General features: G+C 38.4%; 2 protein-coding genes across 2 annotated transcripts in view; one reads left to right on the plus strand and one right to left on the minus strand.

Moving 5' to 3' along the window:
- LOC134528227 (gephyrin) overlaps positions 1-16,460 on the plus strand; it is a 57,343-nt gene extending 40,883 nt beyond the window's left edge. Inside the window, exons 7-12 of the mRNA XM_063361647.1 lie at positions 2,558-2,674; positions 6,628-6,786; positions 8,188-8,349; positions 11,269-11,434; positions 12,625-12,721; positions 13,528-16,460. Of these exons, the coding sequence (XP_063217717.1) occupies positions 2,558-2,674; positions 6,628-6,786; positions 8,188-8,349; positions 11,269-11,434; positions 12,625-12,721; positions 13,528-13,661 (835 nt within the window). The 3' untranslated portion in view covers positions 13,662-16,460. The remainder of the gene's footprint in view (positions 1-2,557; positions 2,675-6,627; positions 6,787-8,187; positions 8,350-11,268; positions 11,435-12,624; positions 12,722-13,527) is intronic.
- A 391-nt stretch (positions 16,461-16,851) lies between these two features.
- Positions 16,852-26,270, minus strand: part of LOC134528228 (D-beta-hydroxybutyrate dehydrogenase, mitochondrial) — a 106,985-nt gene continuing 97,566 nt past the window's right edge. Inside the window, exons 4-6 of the mRNA XM_063361648.1 lie at positions 22,275-22,427; positions 18,889-19,093; positions 16,852-17,281 (exon numbers count right to left, since the gene is read on the minus strand). Coding sequence (XP_063217718.1) covers positions 17,041-17,281; positions 18,889-19,093; positions 22,275-22,427 — 599 coding nt within the window. The 3' untranslated portion in view covers positions 16,852-17,040. The remainder of the gene's footprint in view (positions 17,282-18,888; positions 19,094-22,274; positions 22,428-26,270) is intronic.

The following is a 26,270-nucleotide window of genomic DNA, read 5'->3' on the forward strand; positions in this document are numbered from 1 at the left end:
GGGAGAGAAAGGGGAAGAGGGGACTGGGCTAGCAGCATTCCATAGTGTTCTCTTGTCTCAACTGTCACATCTGCTGACCCCTCCCCTCTCACTTCCCCCCCTCCCCCCCTCATTTCCCCCCTAACCAAGGTTGAGAAGTAAACAATAGAGAGCTAAAGTGGCATAAGTGACACAGTTCACAGGAAGATGTGTAGTTTTTCAATTAAGTGGAGGTTCAGGATGGGTAAATCTGTATTGTACGGATTAGCGCCAAAAAAAATCGTACAAATATGAAATAACTTTCATTATATGCTCTTTTACGTCCTCTTTTCAGAACCGCCTGCGGAGATTAAAAATTCCATTTACTTTTGGAGATAATAGAATTTTTTAATATTCATGTTTTGGCGATTTTTTTAAAAAAAAAATTTTTAAATCCGAAAATACCTTTATTCTGTGCTCTTTAACTTCCTCTTTTCATTAAACCTGGCGGAGATCAGAAATTCCAAATACTTTAGGAGATATGGAATTTTTTAATTTTCATGATGTGCACTGATGCGGCGTTCAGCGGGAAACCTACGATTCACACATCGTTCTGGACATACCCTAATACTCACGTTGGCAAGCCTTCTTTTCTTAACATTAGCAAGAAGTAATTAAAAATACTTTAAAACACTGTGGATGGTTGGTTATATTAGGTAAGTATAGCTACATTAAAAAAACTGTAAAATCATTTTATGGTTGCTTAGCAAATAACTTTTTAATATGTAGCTATCCAGCGCTAGGAAACCGTTTACATGATTTCACAGTATTTTTAATGTAGCTATCCTAACCAAATCAACCATCCACAATGTTTTGAAGTATTTATAATGTAGCTAACATAACCTAATTGACCATTAGTTTTCATGAGTTTCATATTTATTTACAATAAACAAAAAAAAAACCCCGAAGATGCACGATCGGGCGTTTGCCTCTCGTCCGTTGAAAGAAGGCTTGCCAACGTGAGTATTCGGGTATGTCCAGAAGGATGAGTGAATCGTAGGCTTCCCGCGTTCACCATTGTTGCTTGTTTACAAGTATGATTTTTTTTTTTTTTTTTTCGCGACGTAGTTGAACGACTACATCACGTAAAAAGAAAATTACGTGAGTTCCTACTGTTCATCCTTTTTCCTGGTTTGTTAGGTCAGGTCAGCTACATTATAAATACTTTAAAACTAAACAACCATTAAAATTAATTATTATTATTTTTAATGTCCGTTCAGTTTCAAAGTATTTATCATGTAACTAACCTTACCTAATGGAAAATTTCTGTTATTTAGGCATTCACGCACACACGGCAAAATATAAAATGGCGTCTGTTGAATGATTACATAGGGCTTGTATTACAAAATAAGAACGGTGATATCTCCAAAAGTAATTGGAATTTTTTATCTCCGCAGGCGGTTCTGAAAAGAGGACGTAAGATAGCATATAATGAAAGTTATTTCATATTTGTACAATTTTTTTTGGCGCTAATCTGTACAATACAGTTTTACCTCAGGATGCAGTAATTACCAGCGGTCTAAAGTGGCTAAGTGATGCATTTTACGAGACAGAGCATGAAATGGTTTGAATTTCTTTCAGAAAATATTAATTAATTTTACCTGGCATTTCAAAATTTCTCAAATTTGTTATGTTTTTGACAGCCAAGAAACATGAAATGAGTTTTTGTGATAGAAATGCAAACCATATCATGAAGTAGCCAGTGGCATTGCAGTTAAACCTAAAAAGTTTCAGTTCTGCAATAAATTAAATTATCCTTATTTGTACAACCCAAAAACGTTAAAAATGTAACTTTGACAGCTAATTATGCAAAAAATATGCGCTGTATATATTTGCCATTTAGTAAAAGTTAAACAATTGAACAAGTCTAAAAGTTGATCAGTGATGAATATAAATATAAAATCATGATCATGACCTGAAATGGGCGGCACCCCCTTAAGCAGCATTTAACCAAAACTTAATTCAGATTACAATTAAAGTATTTTTTGATGTTTGAGATTCAAAGAAAAATCATTAATTCCGGACGAATAACTGCACCAAAGTGTATAAACGAGAAAAATTATTTTAATTTGTTTTATTGTACATCTTTTGAATCACTTTTCAAGCTACAAATGCTTGCCAATTTATTTTTATTGTTCTTGTATCTATTTTAAACCAATTTATTACAAATCTTTTTTTCATAAAAATGCAGCATACTATTTATGTGGAGTATTAAAAAACAGTATTTATAAAAATAAAAACAATAACACGACATATTTTGTTTTAAAATCAAAATTAGACTAAAAATAAAACCATAACATCTTGTGTCTCTATTTAAACTACCATAGATATGGGGGGGAAAAAAACGATTTTTATTTTTAAAAAAGTTAACTGTGAAGCTAATAATCTTTTATTTAAAAATTATGTGAAGTGTTTAATTATAGTTTAGTTGCTACTTAGTGATTTTTTTTTTTTAAATTCAATGAGGGTAATTATGTTTGCCAGTGCTGTAGTGCAGAACAAAATGTTTAATTTGCTTGATTTTGGCATTGATTTGCAGGCCAGTGGGTAGTGACATTAAGGAAGGCGAAGTAGTACTCCGCAAGGGCGCGGTTCTCGGACCTTCCGAGCTTGGGCTTTTGGCAACAGTCGGCGTAGTTCACATACAGGTTTACAAGTGAGTGTTTCTTTCTGCATGTGTTTGACTTTTTTGTTTCCGTGTACACCAGGGTCGAATATTCAGTGGAACCAAGGTAACCATCTTTTCACTTCCTTTCAGGAGGGGTTAATGCCTTTTTTTTAATTACATTCTGAATCTTATTCAAATATATTGTTTCAAAGGAATAACTTGTTTAAAAAAAATTTTTTAAAAAATAATCAGTGTAGATTGTTTCTTTCACCTGGCTCCTAAATACTGCAATCTATTTTCCGTTGTACACTTTTTATCCTGAAACTCAGAACTTCCGATTGTATCCGAAGTAGAGGTGGACGGGAATAGCATTTTTACTTCGGGACGGGATTCGGTCGGGAAATACATCAGATTTTCGGGATTGGGAGCAAGAGCAGTAAATTGTCTCTTAGCTTGATGTACAGAAAATTATATTTACTTTTAAAATGTGTGTATTATTAAGTCTTTTTTTTTAATAAACCATCCACATTTATAGTCAAAATCACAAAAGAGGAAAGACACAAATACAAATAATAAATAATATAAAATCTAATAAATACAAACATCTTGTGTCCTACTCTACTTAAAATTTTCATGAAGAAACATGCTCACTTGTTAATTTAAGTAGTGGTGCACCGATATGGCTTTACCGATTACCGATTCGATTACCGATTATGAGAGCAATAATCGGCAGATACCGATTCAGTTACCGATTATAATGAAATAATTTTTTTAAGTGTAATAATGCACACAAAATTTTTTATTCCCATGTGAATTTAATTACAAGAGTAGATAAAATTGAGAATACAGTTATAATAACAGTATAAAAATATATTAAATACACTATTATATCATTGCAAAGAGTAAATTTAATTAACTTCTATTTATATTTGTTATTGTAAACAACTTGAACTACAGTCAAATAATTGTAATTTACAATGGGTAAGTTTTTGTTGCGGAAAACTAGCATTATTATCGACTATCACATAAAGTTGCAACGAGAAATTACCGTTTAACAATGTAAACATGTTGCTATAATTTGTTCACTTGAGTTTATATAAAAATGTTTCCGCACTTCACTTTTTTTCTCCCTCGTCGCCATCTCACTTTAATTATATAAAAATGACTCAAAACCAATTCTAGCACATGTGATTTTATTAATGTTGACTGAATGTATAAAATTATAAATACTTTTTCACTTTTCACGTCACATACAAATAACACAACAACGGATTGTTACCAAAGACGCCCATAACGAGTTTGTAAAACGCAGTGATAAACTCTGAAAGGTATCGGGACCACGATTTTGAACCGCTTCTACGACTCGAAAAGATCGATTCTCATAGAATACACTGCAACTGCTTGTGGTATTTTGATTACGTGTCATCTATTTTACGTCTCTGGCTATAGGTAATGTACAAGGCCACTAAACAAAAGACAGAACAAAAGACGAAACGTAAATAAACGTGTAGGAAAAATGTATTTTTTATTGTTAGAGGCAACGAGATTAATTAAACTTAACGAAATATCTGTAATCTTGATATGTCGGAGTTAGATGAATTTTGTAATATATACAAATATTACCGTATTTCGTCCTAAAATATGTAACAAAATATTACACGGTAAAAACCTACTTAATTACGCCGGGACGTAGATAATCGGCAAAGTAATCGTTAAGATAATCGCCGATTACGATTAATCGGTAAGTACCCATAATCGCCGATTACGATTCATCGGTATCCGCATCGGCGCACCACTAAATTTAAGTACATTGCAACTTGTTATTTGGTAATTTCTTAAAGAACTTCCAAATAGGCGCAGAAGACACACTTGGTTCACTTTTGCTACTGCCTGGAATGCCAGGCTCCATCGTTCACACAAGTGTATAAACTACCCATTTTTATTAAATGTAATTTACAGGAAATAATTTTCACGCGTACTTTAAAAATACCACTTGTTTTTAATTGTTCACTTTCGTTCTTACATTATGACCAACTACTAAAACGTAAAACCCTCTAATGTTTATGAAAGACGTTTATAATGGCATAAACATGTGAAACCAAGATGGCGTCTTTCAGTTTATTAGTGTTTCGAATATTACGTGTTTGGCAACACTGCTTATTGATGCTCTTGGTTATTTTCAAGACAAATTATAACCTAAAAATACGGCAAAGATGTTAACATTCGCCAAACTTAAAAATAATATTCAACATTGAGTTTTTTATTTAGTCAGAGATTTATTTTAAAGTATGTTTATGAACGAGTATTGAATTTACGGTATTGTTTATAATATGTAGTTTTTTTTTTTTGTGATGTCTTTGTACTTTGTTCGTTTAATACGTAGGTATGAGAAGTTGTTACGGGACGTATGTATACATAACGTATTTTTTAAATATAAAAATTAGTACGATGAAGTATTTACTGTTTAAAATATTTTGTTTACCCAGGTATTATCCCAAAGAGAAATATTTTTCCCGAAGTTCGGGAATGGTTTTTTTCCCGACTTTTATCCCGAATTTCGGGATCTCGTCCACCCCTAATCCGAAGCCACACTGCCAGACTGGGGAACCAGACCAGCGCTCTGCTGCCCTTGCACCAACAGTAAATGTGTGTTTGCTAAGGATGAATCTATTGTTAAAGACTTGGTGTCTTGTAAAAGCATTGATTTTATAAGGAAGTGATTACAGCAAATGTCTTTAAGATCCTCAGTACGTGAAACGGATTGTTGAAAAGTAGTGACGAATGTAAACTTGTCCATCGGCAAGTCTAAGCCGTGCGGGTTACACACTGTAAGTGAACTGAGGGCTGGCTTCTCTTCTTCTAGCCATTCAAACAGGGTAGGGGAAGTCGGGGAGGGAACATGGAGTGAGGGAATGAGGGTTACAGTGCGTTCGGGCAGGAGGCATAGAGACAGACGTGTAAAGACAAAATTACAATCAGCCAATGCGGCAGTGGCTGTGTGTTTGAAAAGTTACTCTCCAAATTGTATGTTTGCAAGACATTTGAAGATGGTTTCATTTTAAGTGTAAGATTAACTCCTGACATTTCACATGTTTACTTGCTGAATTGAAAATCAAGGATTTCAAGATGTTTTAAAGTATGATTTTAAAGCTCTCACGAATGCCTTATGTGTTGGGAACAAAGGTTTTTTTTTTTTTTGTGGCCGTGATATTGCCCTAATTAGAATAGGGTGTAGATTAAAGATAGGCTTAGTTGGTTATTTAACCAACAATAAAGTTATATATCTTGAAACTCCAAGTACATTTACTGGTTTAGAAATTACTGGTGCTTAAAATGTTGGTTCCCTGACTTTAAAAGCTACCCTATCCACTGATGTACATACTATTCAGTGAACTGAGGAAGACAGAGAGTCGGTTTAAATCGAGCATTACTATCCGAGTACCATTGTATGTGTCGTGTCTGGGCGGATGGAAATGTTGGAAAGTTGAGCTGTGTGAATGAGAAGGTGCAATTCTGAACTCACATTTTCTCAGTAGCATGTACTGTACACTGCTATCGGTTTTGCTTTGCTATGCAGATGACAGTGCCACATATCATGTTCATTCACGTGTGAACTGCTCAAGTTCGACAATTTTATCTGGTGCGCACATGCGATTGTTACTTTGCATCTTTATGTAATGCAATATATTTGTGATTGTTGTCTTTTGTGAGAATTTTTATTTTATTAAGTCATAGGTATATTTCAGTTACATAGTACTCAACAAAAATGTAAGTTATTTTTAATTTATAAAAAAAAATTTTCTTACCAATACATCTTTAACTTTTTTTTTTCCAACTAAGCTGTATAGTGAGAATCAGAACTCTTCAAAGTTTTATGTAGAGTTAAGTTATAGAAATGCCAACGTAGCTTCATTAACGTGTAAATATCAGCTGAATGTGTTCATTAATGTATAATATGTTTGCTAGTGTGGTAGTGTTGAGCCTCATGTTGTGTTCTGCAGGCTGCCAGTGACATGTTTGCTGTCGACGGGCAACGAGCTCCAGGAACCCGGACAGCCCTTGGAACCGGGACACATACGAGACAGCAACAAGACCACTCTGATAGCATTGCTTCAGGACCATGGTTTTCCTGTCGAGGACATTGGCATAGCGAAGGACAAGTAATTTTTTTTGTAATCATCTGTTAAGACTGCACAAACTATTTAACAAAAGCAATTTTGAAACAATTTAAACTTGGCACCATAAATCTAAGATTTAGTACTCATTTCATTTCAGAGTTGTTCAAAATTATAGAGAAAGTACCTTAAAGATTCCTTTCAATTGCTGTCGTGGATGTCTGAAATAAAGGCAATATTTTAAAGTATCTCCATATCCATTTTGACCTTGACGAAGGCCAAAAACGTGCGAATGTTTCAGGAACTTTAATAAATGGTAACTAATTAAAGATTGATTTAAATCATTATTTTGGATATAAAATATTGCGAGTTTGCACTACACATCATAAGAGAAAACCAGAAGAAAACACAAAGAAGTCTTTTTATTTGTGTATTCTTCTGGTTTTCTTTATATCATACAGTGCAAACTAGGCGCGTGTCCAAAATAATGATTTTAATTAATTATCTTTTTTTTGTGTTATGAACATAATATTAAATTGCAGTTTCAATAGTAACATTTATGCTACCAACAATTTTCTCATGAGTCATGATCAATGCTTACAAATGGTAATGTTAATCCTGAAATGTGATGAAAATATTCTTAGAGTGTTGATGGAAAAAAAATGGGCAGGGTTTCCTTTAGGTGTTTCTTCAGATGTTGGTCCACTACTGTCGTCATGTGGCGGAGCCAAAACTCTTTGTTTCCCCTTGGATCCGCCACCAACTGTAGATATATTCATCGTTACATATTTTGAGGCAAATTACTTTAACTTGCTCTATTGTGCATCTGCACCCGTCAGGTTATATCACAGGCGACGTGGGCTCCCGATAAACCGTGGAGAAGTGGTTACGTCATTTCATCGCGATTGGGTGGTGGTAAGAGACAGGCTGTGCCGAGAGACCAAGGACAACCCATTCTCGCGTTAGCACCAGCCAGCCCTCCTCTCCACCCGCCCAACTCATCCAGCTGTCAGTTGGAGCAAGCAGATTCCCCCCTACACGAGCCGCTGAGAGCAACGCTTGTCCCGATCTACCACTCTCACTCCTCAAATCACTCGGAGTACCCGCAATCAGGGGCGCAACAACTAAATTTCCAAAGGGGGGGGGGGGCAATATACCTTTTTATAAAGAATGATCGATCCCCCCATTTGAAGCGGGGGGTCCGGGGGTCCTCCCCCGGGAAAATGTGTATTTCAAGGTGGAAAATGGTGCTATTTAAGCAGTTTTACTATCTAAAAATTGATTACACAGCACTTTCTTTGCCCACGTTTGCCCCCACTTCAAGGTTTCAGAGGGGGGGGGGGGGAAATACCCTTGCCCCCCCCTCCCACGCCCTGTTGTTGCGCCCTTGCCCGCGATCGTGTGGGGATGAGCCTGCCGTGACACCAGTGCCGCAATGCCCGGCAGCCCCAAGAGCATGCTTGCCAAGATGAAGGAGGCCCTGTCAGCCGGGGACCTGGTGGTGACCACGGGCAGCGTGTCCATGGGCGAGCGGGACATCCTGAAGGAGGTTCTGGTCACCGACCTGGGGGCCACCGTGCACTTTGGGCGCGTCTTCATGAAGCCGGGGTGAGTTCTTCGTGCAGCGCGCCACGTGTGTGAAGTCACTTCCAAGCGCAGCAAAACGTCTTATTTGGCGCATTTCAGAACTACAGTGGATTTAGTTTCAACAGGAATACCAATTGTGGAAATATGAAATGTAACCCTCTATAAAATAAAAATACCAGCAGCGCAGTAACACCACCTATCGGTAGAGACCCGTGAATATCGCGGATTCATTTGTGTTATGCTAAAATTCAAATAATTATACCTTAGTGCTGCTTCTGTCATTGGTTCTCTGTTAATCTGGAGGACTGAGGGCCAATTAGAGACCCTCACTCATAGAAATGTCGAATCACAGGCCACCCAGTCGAGATGACTCACAAGTCAACAGCCAATGAACAGTTGGCATTTGCCCGAGTGTGTAGAGGATATTGGAGTCTATCCTGGAGGTAATTGAATCCGCGAAATTCACGGGTCTCTACCTATCGGCCATGGTATGGTGAACAGCTGGAATCCACCCGTTAAAAATCTGTACGCAAGCGGCTGGATTTGTGCAGATCGCAAAATGTGCCAAACCATAGAATGCCAAATTATATACCTTTCACTGAGCCAAGAAAGCATTGAGGGGAAAAAAAAGTGATCCCATCAACTTTAAATTATTCTGTTTTAGTTTAACTTTGTACAGTAGCATGTCAGTCTGGCCTGACAATGACTCAATTTCAAATTAAATGATGTGTCTAAAAATTTGTAGGCTAAACATGTATTGCTGATTTTTTGTGATTAGTACTATAGGTTAAAGGTTAAAGGTATGTAATGTATAAGTTATAAAAAAAAATTTTTTTGGTGGTAGCATTAAAATTATAAAGAAAACATTTCCGGGTGCTGTGTGAGTTGGCAAGGAGAGTAAGCGTTTTGTGCATGACAATCCCACGGATACAATTTTGCTAGTGAAGTGAATTAGTGACTCTTTAGTTGTAATCTCGGTAAATATGTACAGTCGCGGTAGATGCCAAAAAAAATGCTAAAAATCCGAAAACACTTTTATTCTGTGCTCTTTCACTTCCTCTTTTCAAATCAACCGGCGGAGATAAGAAATTCCAACAACTTTCGGAGATATCGAATTTTTTAATTTTCATCACAATACCTGCGTATTCATGCGGAAAAAAATGCTAACAATCCGAAAATACTTTTATTCTATGCTCTTTCACTTCCTCTTTTCAAATCAACCGGCGGAGATAAGAAATTCCAAATACTTTATGAGATATCGAATTTTTTAATTTAGCAATACAACGCCCGTTTAACCCTTCGAACGTCGCCATTTTTTATTTTGACGTGTGTTAGTGAATGCGTAATAAATAAAATGGTCGATTAGGTCAGGTCAGTTACATTATAAATACTTTCAAACTAAGCGGACATTAAAAATAATGTGAATTTAATTTAATGGTTCTTTAGTTTTAAATTATTTATAATGTAACTGACCTGACCTAACAAAACCCGGACAAATGATGAACATTAACAACTCACGTAATTTTTTTTACTTCATACTTGCGCAACAATATCCAAATAAAAAAATAATACTTTAAAATTAGAAATGTTAAAAACTCACCTAAGTTGGAGGCGGGTACATTTCCTTTGCCACTATAAGGAAAAGATGTAGTCGTTCACGGCAGAAGTTGACCGATTAATTAAACATCGTATTGAACAATAAATGAATAAATAATCACCTATTGGTTAATTTGAATACTGGCCAATCACGGAACAGTCACGTGACAAAATTGTCCAATAAGAAACATGATACTCGTAAACAAGAAACCTTATTATCTATGACAAGAAACAATGGTCATCGCCGCATACTACGCAGGTATTGTGATGAAAATTAAAAAATTCGATATCTCCTAAAGTATTTGGAATTTCTTACCTCCGCCGGTTGATTTGAAAAGAGGAAGTGAAAGAGCACAGAATAAAAGTATTTTCAGATTTTTAGCATTTTTTTTGGCATCTACCACGATTCTACATATGATGAAATTTAAAAATTTGATATCTCCTAAAGTATTTGGAATTTCTTACCTCCGCCGGTTGATTTGAAAAGAGGTAGTGAAAGGGCACAGAATAAAAGTATTTTCAGATTTTTAGCATTTTTTTTGGCATCTACCGCGACTGTACATATTTACCGTAATCTCTTTTCCTTGTACGGTTATATAGAACTTCGGTAGCCGTTCAACAATATCATTTGTAGTGGTAAACAAATAGTATACACTTATTTAATTTTTTTTTTTATATGTATTTTAGAACAAAAATTGGTAAGCAATACACACAATGAATATTTTTACTGCGCCGTCATGAAAAAAATATTTCCTTGTCCGAACAACTGTTCATCTGCTCCAAACAACAATACTATCCCACAGTTTATTATTACTGTGTACACGCACTGTATTTTTGGAGATGATTAGGTACTTCATTCAGCTTCCATGTGGTTGTAAGGGCTTAATAGCGTAAGACTGATGCTTTTTTTTATAGGACAGAATCATTCCGAACAATTAAAATGATTGGTCTAAATAGAAACATGTTCCACCATTAGTAATGTAAAAAATGTGTTAGTAAGATGAAAGTTCAAACAAAGTAATTTTTTTTTTATTTTTTACTATTCATTCACCTTACATTTGGTACTAACTTCATGCTAAATAAATTTCCTTCGTTTAATTCAACATTTTAAAAGATTAAGTTTTTGTAATTTGAGTTAGCTAAAAAGGTGAGTATTACAATGATTTAAGTTGCTTTTTCAGGGTTTGTTGGTGTATTTAAATGCTTTTCAGGTTTTTTTTTGTTTGTTATCACAATTCAGAATTCACCATAAAATATTTTCCTTGACAGGGAACGTTATTAGGTTGTGTGCTTGCGTGTCTTGGCCGGTTGTCACGACCGGGCGCGGTGGCCGTGTTGTCTCAGGAAGCCCACGACGTTTGCGACGTGCGAGTACGACGGGAAGCGGAAGCTGGTGCTGGGCCTCCCGGGCAACCCGGTGTCCGCCACGGTGACCAGCCACCTGTACGTGCTGCCCGCCTTGCGGAAGATGTCTGGGTGCCGGCCCCTGCCCACCATCATCAAGGCCATCGTGAGTAAGGCTTGTCCTTGTCGGCGCTTGCTGTGGCGAGCGACAAGGTTGTTTTCCACTCCGGTCACTGTTACGGTGTTTCTTCGAGTGGTAACTCCCGCTGTTGCGTTCACTGCAAGATTTTTGTGCTGTGTGACTCGGGTTGGGTATGACATCCTTCTTGTGGTACAGTGTTTATGTGACAACTAGGTTTAGCTGAAGGACTTATTGCAAAATAGTTGTACACTTCTGGTTTTGTTAAGTTTGGGAAACAGTGTGTATAATGTAAGTGAGTGTTGAAAATTCTGTGGTTGTGTTACTTGAAATAGTATGTAGCTCATGGCTTATTGGAGGAGATTGGCCTGTCTTTCTTGTCCTCATTCTTTCTCTATTTCTCTTTATTTCTTTAAAACTTTGAAATGACGTGTATGAACATGAGTTTGAAATACTCCAATTTTTTTGAAAGTGTAGTCGTACCACTATTGAAATTGAAATAAGTCTTTTAACTAAGTTAGTCAACTTTAGTTAAAAGATTTTCCATGCTTAACACATGTTTTTTTTGTCCGCAATATTATCTGTGTATGGAACTGCAAATAAATTTTTAATTGGCATTTCTGCTTGTGAACATAATAAATCTGTTGAAAATTAATAAAAAAAATTATGCATTTATTTTTTTCTTCATTTGGAACTTTTTTTTTTACATTTGTACAAAATATGACTACTACATTATTGTATTTTCTTGTGTGTCAATTCTTTTGCCATCAGAGGAAGTTAGTTAAACTAAAAAAAATATCAGTTTCACACATAAGTATAAATTTTTTACCCATTTTTTAAATTCCTTCCTGTCTGTCTCCTGTTACGAGATTGTTAGTATTGTATTCCTGTCAATTTGTTTTTATTTAGTTATGAAGGTTTTGTTTCCAAGAACATGATATGATGTGTTTGTCAACATAAAAACCTAGCTATTAGAATTTTAAAAAGCTGTGAATATTTATTTTTATCACACATAAGGGCTGCTATTATAGTTGGTGACTTGTGAAAAAAAAATGTATATTTTACCATCATCAATTAAATTAATGTAATAGTTAATATTTAGAATATTTTATTGCTGTAATTTTTTTAGAGCTTGCTTTCACCAAATTAGTATGCTGAATCTGGATGTGTCCGTGATGGAATGTGCAGTTGTAATTAATGAAGCTTTGTTTCACCAGACTGAAGATGACCTGATATTGGACCCTAGACCTGAGTATCATAGAGTTGTGCTGTCGTGGGAAACACAACACACTGTCCCTACAGCCAAAAGCACTGGTAAGTACTATTTTGTCAAATTTTTTTTATTATTCTCCTTTCTCTGAGGGTCAACTTTGTAATTGGTTTTCAAGCCTGTTTCAGCTACAGTGTTTTTTTATGTGTATTTTAAGGTATGGAAGGTTGGCTTGCCCATAAAACACCTTATTGCCTCTCTGTGCAGCATGTGCAGTCTTTCATCAGCAACGTATCAACAACTGATGTAGCATGTGGTTGAAATGGTTAGAAGCTAAGGGCGTATGTTACAGTCTAATGGATACATGTGTACTGTAAGATTTGTGCTGCCATGTAGCAAGTATTTGTAAACTACTTATCAGAATGTTTATTCTCTTTAAAGGCTTGAAAGCATGTTTTCTCAAAACCATCCCATATTCACTTACTTAGACCCCTTTGCTTCTGACCACCTCAATTGCTGTTTTATGCTATTTTTGATTACAAATCATAAGGCTATAAATTGATCAGTTTTTGCACATAGCTCAAGTATAGTTTTTAGTTTTATATAGTCTTATAGTATTAGGCAGCTGTCAGGCTGAGATAATTAAAGCCCTCCTGTCTTTGATACGTGGTGATTGGTAGGTAATATCACTTGCCTTCCACCCAGGTGATCTGAGTTTGATTCCTGACGAGGCATTCCCGGATTTTTTTGCTAGCGGGAAACGTGGCATTTGTTACTGTGAACGTTACCGTTCATTCAGTCTCTGTCACCCCACAATGTCGCTGACCTCTTAGTCGGCGAGACCTTGAGCCCCTTTCAATCGGGCCAATCCTGCGGTCGGGTGTGGCGGCTGTGAACGGGAATGTTCCAGGGAACCAGATAAGCAGTCGCTTGCTGAGCTGCTCCGCCGCGAACGCCCTGCTGATCCTGCCTCCGCGGAGCGACTCTGTGACGTTCGTGGCTCGCGGCAAACTTGTGGACGCCATGATCATCGCCAGGATCTGAACACACCATCTCCTGTGGTCGCCGCACCGTGCATTCGCAACGCACCTTACGTTTGATTGATCCTTGATTATATTACTTTTACATGTCATAGGGTTCAAGTGGTGTGTACTTCATTGAAGATGGGATGCAGGCTTGTCATTTTCGTATGTATGTGGTTAATTGAGCATCAGGCCCACCAAGTTGAGTTAAAAGCAGGGGCATGCCCAGTGACATAACCTCAACCCATTTAAGGGAAGAGTACAATATTATAATATCCACTTTAGTTTTTTTTCTTTCTTTTTTTTCAAAATTTAATGAACAATTTGAAATTCTATGATTCAAATTACCTACACACTCCAAATTACATTATCATAATTTTTTTCCCACCAGGTTTCTTCAAGATACGCACATTCAGGTCATTGCATGTTCGTCGATCTTATTACTCAGACAAAATTTTTAAAGTTTTAGTAACAGGAATTTTAAAATTCAGTTTTTGCTTCCATCAATTTGGTATGGAATTAGGTATCATGAATTTTGGAAAGTTTTCAAAGCAATTTTTGAATGGTAACTGGATACTTCATTTTTAGTGGCTTGTGTAAAATGATTAGGTGCTAGGTAATTTTACAGTATATTCCTTCTGTAGTAATGCTAGAAGGGCTGTCACCTGATTTTATGTACAGGGTGACAAACAAACTTTGGCTGCAGGTTTATCATACAACAATAAGTTGAAAACATACATACCTATATGTGACATATGATCTAAATTCCTTCCCAAGACTGCTGTAGGCCTTTGAAGTTTCAGCTGAACTAATGGTTTTTTGAAAATAATAAAGAAACTATTTATGGTGAAACGCCAAGCGTCGGAGTAATGTCTATTTAAAGAACGTTCTACACACACTACAAATCTTGTTGCTGAAGTAATATTATTTAATGGAAATAATTTAGGGTAACGCCCTTATTTACCATCAATTTTTGTGACATCGAGGAATAATGTTGTGTTTAAAGGTAGATTATTAATCTACATCTAAAAAATAATTTTAAAAATGTCACTTTGTTGTACTTTGTTATACCCCACCGTTTTCACGAGAAACTAAAATAAAATTTATTATTAAATACTTTCGATGCCTGGCAGGTGTGCAACAGTTTGAAACAGCTGCCTAAAATCAGGGGCACTGATTGTTAAGTGATTTACCCATAAATGAAGGTATTTTGAAGAAATCATCTAACTAATCATTAAGCCATAACAATTGCAGACGTAACTTAAAAAACATAAACTTGAATGGTGGATAAACCACACGTGTTATCAAATGTCAATACTTGCGGTTGGGGGGGGGGGGGGGGACGTTTTTAATTAACAAGTAATGTTTTATGACAAGTCGTTTTTAGACATTACATATTTGCTTGGTGTTTCATGATATATAGTTTCTTTTTTATTTTCGAAAAATTCCCGGTTCAGCTGCAACTTCATATGCGTATACGAATCTTGAGAAGAAATTTAGACCATATGTCATACATATGTTTTCAATTTATTTTTATGTGATGAATCTGCATCCAAAGTTCTCGGGACTCATGCTGTATAGTATGAACTTTTTGATACAATATATACATATATAATTTAACAAGCATGTTAGAATGTAAGTATTATATTAGGGCTTGCATTTTTAATATTTTATAGTTGACAGTGCTTGTCTGTGTATGCAAAACACAAGTACTCTGACTGGTTCTTCAAGAATAAAATAACAAAAAAAAAATTAATGGTTACACTATTTTGTTTGTTGGACCAACACATGTTCACATATTTTATTTTTGAGTTTTTCATAAGTGCAATTAATTATACAAAAAAATGTAAAATTATGAGCTGATGAGAAAATTTACAAAAATAAAAATGTAAAATATGTAAATAGAGTAGCCAACCATAGTGTACAGTAAACAACCATTTTACATAAAAAATTTTTATACTTTTCAAGAGTATGAAATATTTAGGGAAATAAAAAAGCAGTGTGTGTAAAAAAAACAATTTAACTGTATAATAATGGAAAAGGTTAGTTCATTGTCTATAATCTGTTATTTTATGTTGTTAGTCAAATTTAATAGGAAGTAAATTTTTCTTCAGATCATAAGATGTAGATTTACTTAGTTAAAACTTTGTGCTAAACTTTTTTGAAAGATATTTATAAACTAAATTCAGATGCAGTCTTTGTGATTCATAGCTTTCACTATGTTCATACAAAATTAAACTGTGCCATACATTTAAGCTTATTGTAAAAGAAATTTATGATTTGTACAGTGTATTATATGACATAAAATTTTACTTGTACTTTAGTAATATGAATTTAGGAGTAATTATTATGAAGTGTTTGTAACATTGTTGTTGTTTTTTTTTGGAAATATATTGTAATTTTATGTTGGCTGCTGTGAGAAGTCTGAATTCTTACGAAACTTAAAACATGTTACAAGCTAAGCTTGGCCTAGCTGTAGAAGTTAAGTACAAAAATTTTGTTGTATTCTCAATAAATATTTGGTTATTCCTTTTTGCTGTAAGAAAAATTAATTAAATTTCTAAATTATTCATACAAAATATATCAAAGTTACAGTAACATTTTATGTAACTGAAATAAAACCTACCCTAGGATTATAATTATTTATTTCTAAACAATCTTGTCTTACTCTTTCATCTAATATCAGTCTTACAACAAAAATTAAATGCTCAAAATGTTTTTTTTTTATCATTTTATTGTGTAACAAGTAAAATACAGAATGTAAAAATGAAAGTCTTATAATTGTATGGATGAAAATGTAATAAAATATTGAGCAGAAGAAGATGCGAGTTTCTCTATATTCTACTTTTTTAAATATTTACACTAGTTTTATTACTAAAAATCATTAAATGTTTTATCATTCACAAAACTTTTAGCTTAAAATAAAATGAGCGCTGTATGACTTCACCCTTAAGCAGCTGTAAACTCCGGAAAGTGTTGCGCATATACAAAGCCATCCAGTATTTATAGCAAAGAAGTACCCAACACATTTTGTACATTTTGTTTGAATTTTGAAGGGTAAAACGATTCTTCTGCCGTTATGTAGTTTGTACAAGTAATAATTCTGCAGATTCTAACTGTAGCTGCTTTCTACACGTTGGGATATTTATTATGGTGATGATATAGGAAGTACTTTATTCAGAGGCAAATGCAGAGAGTCCTAAGTAGTTGAGGTTTTGGTGAATTCCCAGGCACGCCACCGAAAAAGACCATTGCCATAGAGAAGCATACCAGTGCTCATTTTATCTTGTCCGTCAAAGTGTTAGTGGTAACCATCACTGTCATAGTGGGGTATGCAATAATGATGATTATACACCCCATGTGGTACATTTATTTACAAGGTGGAGGGGAGTGGAGTGGAGTCAGGCGGGCTGCTTGTTGCGAGCACACAGGATCTTGTCGCCGAGGCCGCGAGCGATCTTGCAGAGGCTGTACCGGGGCAGCAGCCGGTACCTGTCCTTGGGCGTCTTGGACAGTAGGACCTCCTCCACGACTGACATTGCCTCTGGGGGCAACACCTCCACGTCACACACTGCGAACTGGTCCTGTGTGCCTTGAACTTCCAGCACCGTGTGCCCCTCCGAGTCCGTGCTCGCAGCCACCCTGAGGAGCAATACACGGGATGTTCTCGAACAACACAGACAATGTTCGGCTAGTGATTCCCATACCATAATACAAGACGGGAACACATCTAACAACATTTACTTATAATTAGGGATAGGAAAAATTCGCGGGTTCAATGACCTCCAGGATGGACTCCAAAGTTCTACGTACACTCGGGCAGATGTCACCCGCTCTTTGGCTGCTGTCGTGTGAGACGTCCCTACGTAGTAGCCTGTGATTCGTAACAGATTTGGTTTGAGTGTTTCTTATTGGTTCAGAGTCCTGCAGATGAGTTGTGGGCCAATGGCAGAAGCAGGAGTGGTGTATAACTATTTGAATTTTAGCATATCACGAATTGAATCCGCGATTTTTTCCGGTCTCTACTTATAATTAAACTTCTGAATACACATGCCCCAAGAGGTAATGCCCTTATTCGTTCCAGGAAAAAAGAGCGCTTATCAAATAGGTTCTATAAGATGTATTTTAATCAAAATAAACAATTTTCCTATCAGGTAAGTCGAGTTTCAATTCACAGCAAAACCTTACAGGATAATGCAATACACGCAGATCACATGTACAGTTATGACCACAGTAACATTTTTTTTGGTCAGATTTATAAACTCCGCAACAATGCAACATGCAACCAGTGTAATAATATTACGGTCGTTCATAAAGCATGCAAATCGTAAGACATCACCACATCTCACCATGAAATTGTAAAACTGAAGGAAAACAAATTTCTTCCTCATTATTCTTTTGATAATCCATATTTAAAAGTGTTTTCTTTCACTGTGTGAAAGTTTAAAAAGTATAAACATGATGTATGTAAAAAGAAAAAGAACATCTCCTTAGCTACCAACAAGTGGTTTCTATGCACATAAAGCCTGCGTCTTAAGAAGTTTTCAGAACTCTGCCCTTCAATTACAGCCGATAAATCTCAAAGTTAGTAGTTTAACAATACCTGCGTTGGTTACTGTGCCTTGTGTGGTTTATTTACCTTTACTCTATACATGATGTGGTTGCTGAACACTTTGCATCTTGTGTTCTTTTGTTATTGCGTAGTGTATAAACCCGGCCTAACTTGTGGATATTGATAAAAGTTGTGCGTTAAATGATAGAAAAAGGGGGCCTGACAAAATTATTTGCCCCTCTGGGCCTTTAGTTCTGTACGGCCTTTGAACATATATACTGTATAGAAGTCGCCAGCCCGGGTTAAAATTTCTATTACGGTTTTTGAGGTAGTTGGTTAATTCACCGCCGCAATCGCCACCATCTCTAGGGCATCGACTTGTGGTGGTCCCTAGCGGACAAGTGTCGAACTCTTCAAACACCCCTTCCCAATCACCGTTGAACGACCTTGAGCTCCAGTGAATGATGGGTTGGGGGGAATGACAGCGGGCGACAGTGCTGCGCTCTAACGTGTAAATAACAACCTGAGACGATACAGGGCGTCACGGCAGCGCACTGCAGCGGCGAAGTTCCCCGAGCTGCTCATCGTACGTTCCTGAAAAAACGTAGAGTAAATCCTATCCACTCGCGACTTCTATACAGTGTGTGTATATATGTTCAAAGGTACGGCCCTGCCCCTCCCCGCCCCTCGCGCTCACCCGACTGCGGGGGGAGCGTACAGCCTCTCCGCGGGTATGCCGTCGGTCTGCAGGGTGATGACTCGCACCCCGTGGGGGTGGAGCTCCCGGCGCAGCGCCGCGCTGGCGCCCTCCACGGCGTAGCGGGCCGCAGTGAAGGCCACCAGGCCAGGCGTCGCACCGGCCTCCGGCCGCCCCACGTCCGCGCCCAGGTTCACCAGGCGACCTGCGAGCAGTGGCGGATACAGAAACATCTCTGGGGGGGGGGGGGGGGTAGGGGGGCGCAGGTCTACCTCTTCCACACACTCCCTTGTTACCTTGTCACCTTGGTTGCTTGGATGCAGCCAGAGATCTTTTTCCAAGCTCTATACGTTTCATTTACGTCTCGCCCGAATATTAAAGGTAAGTGTATGAATGTGTATTGTATAACATCGGCGGCCGGGTGCGCGCCCTCCCCTGGCCAAGAACCATGCTTGGTGCTGGGCTGCCCTGGTCAAGGGGGGGGGGGCGCCCCCTGCGCCCCCCCCCCCCCCCCTATGAATCCGCCACTGCCTGCGAGGCGGGCCGCAGTACTTCACACAGCTCCCGAGCGTTCCTTTACGTTTCCCCACACAGACAGTTTTTTTTTTTATATTTTTAAATTAAAATGCTGCAGGATAGTTTTTTTTTTTTAAATAATTTGTTCATGGACGTCGCAACCGGGGGGGGGGGGGAGACGGGGGGGGGACACGTCTCCCCCCCCCCCCCCAATAATAAAAGTCTTCCATTTCGTCCCCTCCAATAATATATTTAGTTTCGTAGTTATATATTATTAATATGATTTCTGTGATATAACCCATATGTTGCGCGTGGTGCATTTAGTCGAATCGTGGTAATGTGAGCACTGTATTTTTTACAAATTTGTTCTCTGAAAATATTTTTTTATAAAAAATAAATTATATGTTGCAACCAACTATGATTAGAATATTTAGGAAAGAAAAATGCCTCCAAACCACCCTTTTTCACCTTCAAACCCCAAATTTTCCCGGGGGAGGATCCCCGGATCCCCCGCTTTTTTCCCAGGGGATGATCCCCGGATCCCCCGCTTTTTTCCCAGGGGATGGCTATTCCTCAACAACTAAATCAATTTCAGTCCTCCCCAAAAATATATATCCTTGCGACGCCCATGATTTGTTGTTAGTTCAAGGGCTTTACATTTTGAATTAATTTGTAAAAGTGTATCAGTATTGCTGAATTGTCTAAAAAGTTGAAACAATAGAAAATAGCAATCTAGTACTGTTTCCTTGCCAAAGTTGGTACAAGGTATTTTTGCATGTAGGAGAATCTGCTGCAGTTTATTGGCTAGAGGGATACCTAGTAGGCGCGGGATGAGAAGCATAAAAGTCATTCTGTCGCCCTACCCCTCTCCTTTCTCATCTATTGTTTCTGATCGCTCTTGTCAATATTGGGAATAGGATGCACCAAATGTGTATAGGCAGCTGCATCCCATTTTCAAAATAAAAAAAAATTAAAAATAAGAAGTCGGAATTCCAAAACCTCCCTCCCTTCCAAGAATGGATACAGAATTGACTTCTGGAAGGGGCATCAGAAGTCTCAATACCCTCTCCCGGAATTAAATCGGAGGGAACAAGACTTTATAACACTAATTAATAACTTATGGTAGATATAGAAAAAGACTAAATTATAAAAAGTTGTATATCCATCTTTGATAAGTATTTGTTTTAAGAATGACCCAAAATTTACTCACGGTGTCAATACATTTCTGAAGAAAAATTTCCCTGACTTTTCCGTCATTTTCCATGAACAAAATTCCAAATTTCCATAGTGAATTTTTAAAATTAATTTACCTATTTTGCAATTTTCTGAAATAAATAATGATAATCCAGCCACCACCATATCCAATAGCTGTATTAGTTAAAACAGAACATTGAAGCATGACATTTACCCCTCAAATTATTATCATTAATACATTTCCATGACTTTTCCATGTTAAAACGTAAAATTCCCAGATTTTTCCCTGACCAACTTCCCTGATTTTACAGAATGTGGACATCGTATCAATTTTGCCCTTCGGGTGGGGGTAGGGGGGTGCCCCACCCCCGTCCCTCTGAATCTGCCACTGCTCCCTCCCCCTTTCCGTTTCCAGCTAGATACGCCCTTGGCGACGTACATTTATGACACATTTAGCTCCACGCGATGTGACTGCTCATGTTACAGGGCAGTCATGTTAGAAAGGGAGGGGGAGCAAGGAGGGCAAAATCCCCGGGACTCGGACCTTTATTTTTTACTGATAGGACAAAAATCGTAAGTAGCCTGTATTCTTAATATAATTTGTAGAAAAACATTCACCTACAATTTACGAAGAACGCTGGTTACAAATTATCCAGGGATATTCGTAAATTTATGGACACTGAATTCACCTACTTTGACCAAGAATCCAAAAGAAATCATTTAAAAAACTGGTTGAATCTACAGCAAGAACACACTACTTTCGTCCATGTGTATGTTTTGCCTTTGTTTAGAACGAAACACACAACTCGAAAATCGAAATACGACGTAGTTTTTTTTTCCTTCAAATTTTTAACTATGTGAAATAACGACGAACTCTTCATTTCTTTGAGTTCGGTTTTTGTTGAAAATTTCGTAAATTTACTGTAATTTCTATCAATGAAATTACGGCCACTGTAATTATCAGTCTCAAAGGGGTTAGAAAATTCCACCTTAAATTTACGAAGAACGCTGGTTATAAATTATCCAGGGATTTACGTTTATTTACCATTTTCTTCTTATATTTACAAGTACTTAGCTCACTTTTAAAATGAACCAACAAGAATAATATTGTTATACAAGCATATCATTTAAAAACTGATTAAGATTGTTGCAAAAACAACGATTGTTTCTTTCACAAGTGTTTATACCGAAAATCAGTAGGTAGGTACTTGGAAGTCTAAATACGGCGTAGCTTCTACGAAGTTTTCAGCTATGTGGAATTTACGGACACGTCTTTTTTTTTTTTTTTAAGCGAATTCTTGGTTTCGAGTATACCTTTGATTGACTGCGACTTCTAAGTAGAGACTGGAAAAATTCGCGCTTTAGATGACCTCTAGGATAGACTCCACAACCCTCTACATACTCAGGCAAATGTCACCTGCTCATTGGCTATTGACTCGTGACACTTGTCAACTGGGACGCTTGCGATTCGATACTCTTTTTGGTTGAAGGTTTCCCATTGGCCAAAAGTCCTTCAGATAAACTGTGAGGCGATCACAGAAGCAGTAAAAAAAAAAAAAAAAAATGTACAGTTGTTCGGATTCTAGCATATCGCGAAATGAATCCGCGAATTTTTTCCCGGTCTCTACTTCCATAAGAGCTGTTTGTTGTTCCTGGCGCGGAAGCAGCCGGCTCACCCTTGTTGTTGCGCAGCAGCGGCAGGAAGGTGCGCGCGGTCCTCAGCGCGCCCACCACGTTGTGCTTGAGGATGGCATCCCAGTGGCAGTTCTCCTGCTGGTCCAGCCGCCCGCGGTAGCACAGCCCGGCCGTGTTCACGACCGCCCACAGGCCTGCGGGCACACGCAGACACACGCGACCATCAGCCCCGGTCTCATTTCATTGTTGGAATCATTCGCCAGGGGGGGGGCAGTTGCCTTCCCCCCCCCCCCCCTAGAGCCCTAGAGATTCAAAAAAATGTAGCCAAATGCAAAAAAAAAATACATACAAAGACAACTTAGGTTAGATCTGTGAGTCCAGTTCGCCATGATCAAGGGCGTGCGCATGGGGGGGATGGGGCACATATTCACCCCCTTCCCCTAACGAATCCTAAAAGCCTGTAATAATATATCATTCCCACAAAAAAATATTCTAAGAATTTGAAAGCAAACATCGGGCAAAGTGGTTCTATCCATACCACCCCCTTCCCCTTTATCCCTTCCAAAATGAAATTCTACATATACTCCTGTGCATGATAGTCCTTACAGTAGAACCACGTGGAATATGGAAAACGGAAGTAAAGAAGGTGATTCGTGCCGAAGTGGAATAAACGAAGGAGCTGATAACTGACGTTATCTGGAGTTTAAAATGTTTATTACAATACGTAAGTACCTAGGTACTTACGATGATGCGCATAGTTGCGCCAATGTGAAGCGCGCGCGCTCACAGCATTGACCGGCGGTGCGCAGTTCACATGAGTGCGGCGGAACGCATTGTCGGCGAAAATGTTGTGTTTGATAACCTACTGTGAAGACTGCTAGCGTAACCACTGAAATAACGTCCTTCATTTATTTCAATACGTCACGAATCTCCTTGTAGTTAGAAGATACATAAACAGTTTCCATTATAAGTGAGTTAGCTGTTAGGTACAACTTTTTAAATATACGCACAATTGCTCGGAAAACTATAGAAAGAGTATTAAATTTAATAACGGGTTATTATTGTTAGCCTGAAAGGTTGTCGGCCCGGTGAATGGCTACCTGGGCAGCTGGGCTGGGCTGACTAATGAAGTCGCCCGCCCCTGGGGGCGCATGCGCTCCTGGCTAATAATAACCCAGAAGTACCCAACAATTAAATACGGGCCGCAAGGCCCAAGCACCCAACCCCTGCATGGTTGATTTTTCAGCCCCTCCAACTCTTCTTACCTGGACCCTCTTCCCTCTTGTCCAGTAGTTACCTGCTCGCTTAATGCATGTTATTTTATCCCCGCATGACCCGGCCCAGGGTTTTCCATGTGTCTATGCAGGTTTTACCTGGGTCACTTTAGTTAACTTTTAAGCTAGAATTTCAATGGGGCGTCAGTCATGGCGCCAATCGCAGCCATGGCTGGCCAGTAAACCCCAATAGCACATGCACGCGCCCTTGTCCCGCACGGTTAAAAACCCGCATGGTAGAGTGTATGGGCTTCGGCCTGAGACACACTTAAGTCCTCCCCTAACCTGGACCCTCCCCTTACACACTTAGAATAATTTAGGCTAGGAAAAAAATCGGCCCGGTGAAGGACAGCTTTGTCGAAACTAGGGAGTGTCATTACATTGGCGGCAACGTAGGCTACATAGACAAGTCTCGTCGACATCACTGGCAGCATTGGTGCGAGAAAAACAAGTCGCGCTGGAACGCGCTTCTCTCCGAAGCGACGGGCGCCTACGATTCACCGATCCCCGATCAGTTCCGAACATACACGAAGTTCGCCGCTGCTCATGCAACTTCGAGATAGGAACTTAAAAAAAAAAAAAATTGCGACCGTTTATACAGTTTCACGATGTATTAAAATATTTTAAATGTCACAATTCCAATCCAGCCTTTCGTTTCAGTTATGATCGCCTAGTCGTACGAAAACTTTCGATGCCGCAAAAAAAAAAAAAAAAAAAACCTAAGCGATATACCGCCAACCGAGTTAGAAGCAAAACTTTGCTCTTCAATAATCGACTTGGACGATACAACTATATTTTCAGTAATTCAATTTAAGACACAAAAAAAAAACACTAACGCTTCTGAAAATATCCATGCGAATACCCGCAATCATAATTGAAATTAATTTAATTTTTAAAGAGAAACTATTTGTTCACTTTCTAAGAAACGAAAAATACACTTCGCTAACGCTTTCCTACTCAATATTGCCCCTCCCCCTCCCCTTAAATCGAACGCCTCACTACTGAGTGTTTCACTTTTTGTTAAGATTGAAGTGTCAACACCTCAACTTACCAAACCGCCTGAAAAGAAGTTTAATTCCCAAATAAAATAAAAATATTGTGAGCTATTCTTTCATTACTCGCCTCGGAAACGAGTAAAATGCATGTGTTCTCATTTTGCAAATACACTTATAATATGAAACTCGGACATAAAATTTAACGTTTAATTATTTAAAATAATGCCGAGCTTGCTAAATATAAGAAAATTGTGTTTTCAACTACATTTCTGGACGCGAGTCACACGTAGTTACCGCACCCGCCGCTAGAATTCGTTGCCGGAGCAGCTACGTCGACTATCGAATCATTTAATTGCAGAGCGGAATTTTGAACTATATAATGAAACGGCTCCTATAAAAGCGAAAAAGACTTGACAAAATTCTACACTCCGGCTTTGGACCGGATTTTCGAAAAAAAGAAATTTATTAAAACACAGCCCATCTTGTTAAAATTCACTAAACAGTTAATACTATAAAGATTCCCTTTGACTACGTGAACTTATGTTCGCGCCATCCGCCACAGATGGAAGCACCGTGGTTACACATTTCCGTTCCATGTGACTTACTTTCCATTCACGAAATATACTCCTACCAAATGCCGTAAACACAGAGCTAAGATGTTTATACATCAATAAAAAAACGAATTTTATTGGGGTAAAAAAAAGTGTTTATGTAACATACCTAAACGTAACATACTTCTTAATTTTACAACAGGAGAAAATAATCTCACTTTGCAGCAACTTGGAGTATTTGGGTATCTGACTCTGGGCGAGTGAATCTCGTGTTTCTCGTCACGTCGACACGTACGCGGCTCGTAAGTAGGCCGCGAACACGCACAGTGCGTGCCGTTCGAAAGTGAAACGAGGCTGCCAACAGCTGGCTTAAAAAAAAGGGGTGGGGGGAGGGAGGAGTCGAACCGCTCCGTGTTGGACTTATTTACATACTGTTTACGAGTGGGAAAAAACAGGTTTGAACAAGACGATTAATTAAAATTATGTTTTATTTATTAACAACTATTTATACCTGAATTTAACAAAATAACGCACTGTCCAACAATTTATGATCGCAAGAATAGCCTCACGCCGATCAATCAGACATTAACACTGTACCACTGGAACTCGGCTCTGCCAGTCTCTGACCGCTCACAGCAGTCCTCGACGACTGCCTCACCACTCACCTAACACCGTCATGCAGTGGCGTAGCCAGGATTTGTGTATGGGGGGTGTTAAGAAGCATGGCCCCCCTGTATTAAAGCGGGTGGTCCGGGGGTCCTCCCCCGGGAAAATTTGGATTTTAAGGTGTAAAATAGTGCTATTTTAGCAGTTTTCGGTACTTAAATTTTAATATTGTAATGGTAGATTTTTTATTAATTTTAATATGAAATTTGTTTGAGTGATGAATAAGAAATTAATTAAAGATTTGTGCTAAAGGAAGGGGGGGGGGTTAAACCCCCCCCCCCCCCCGGCTACGCCCCTGCAGTCATGGACTGTCGCTACTGTCGCCCCCGACTCGCTACCGAAGAGACTCGCTCTCTCGCAGTTCACCCTCGCAGGTATCGCTGACAAGGAGACTCTTCCTCGGAAGCCAGGGCTTCAGTCGCCGAACACTCACACCGATGTCAGGGACCACTGTTATCACTCACTCACTCCCCGGCAGGTAGACCTCTCACTCGTGGATGCGTCGAGAAGCCGCGGGTTACGTCACGAGTGTCCCTGACCCGACGGCGCAA

The sequence above is a fragment of the Bacillus rossius genome, chromosome 1 (genome assembly GCF_032445375.1).
Source record: "Bacillus rossius redtenbacheri isolate Brsri chromosome 1, Brsri_v3, whole genome shotgun sequence".
NCBI lineage: Eukaryota > Metazoa > Arthropoda > Insecta > Phasmatodea > Bacillidae > Bacillus > Bacillus rossius.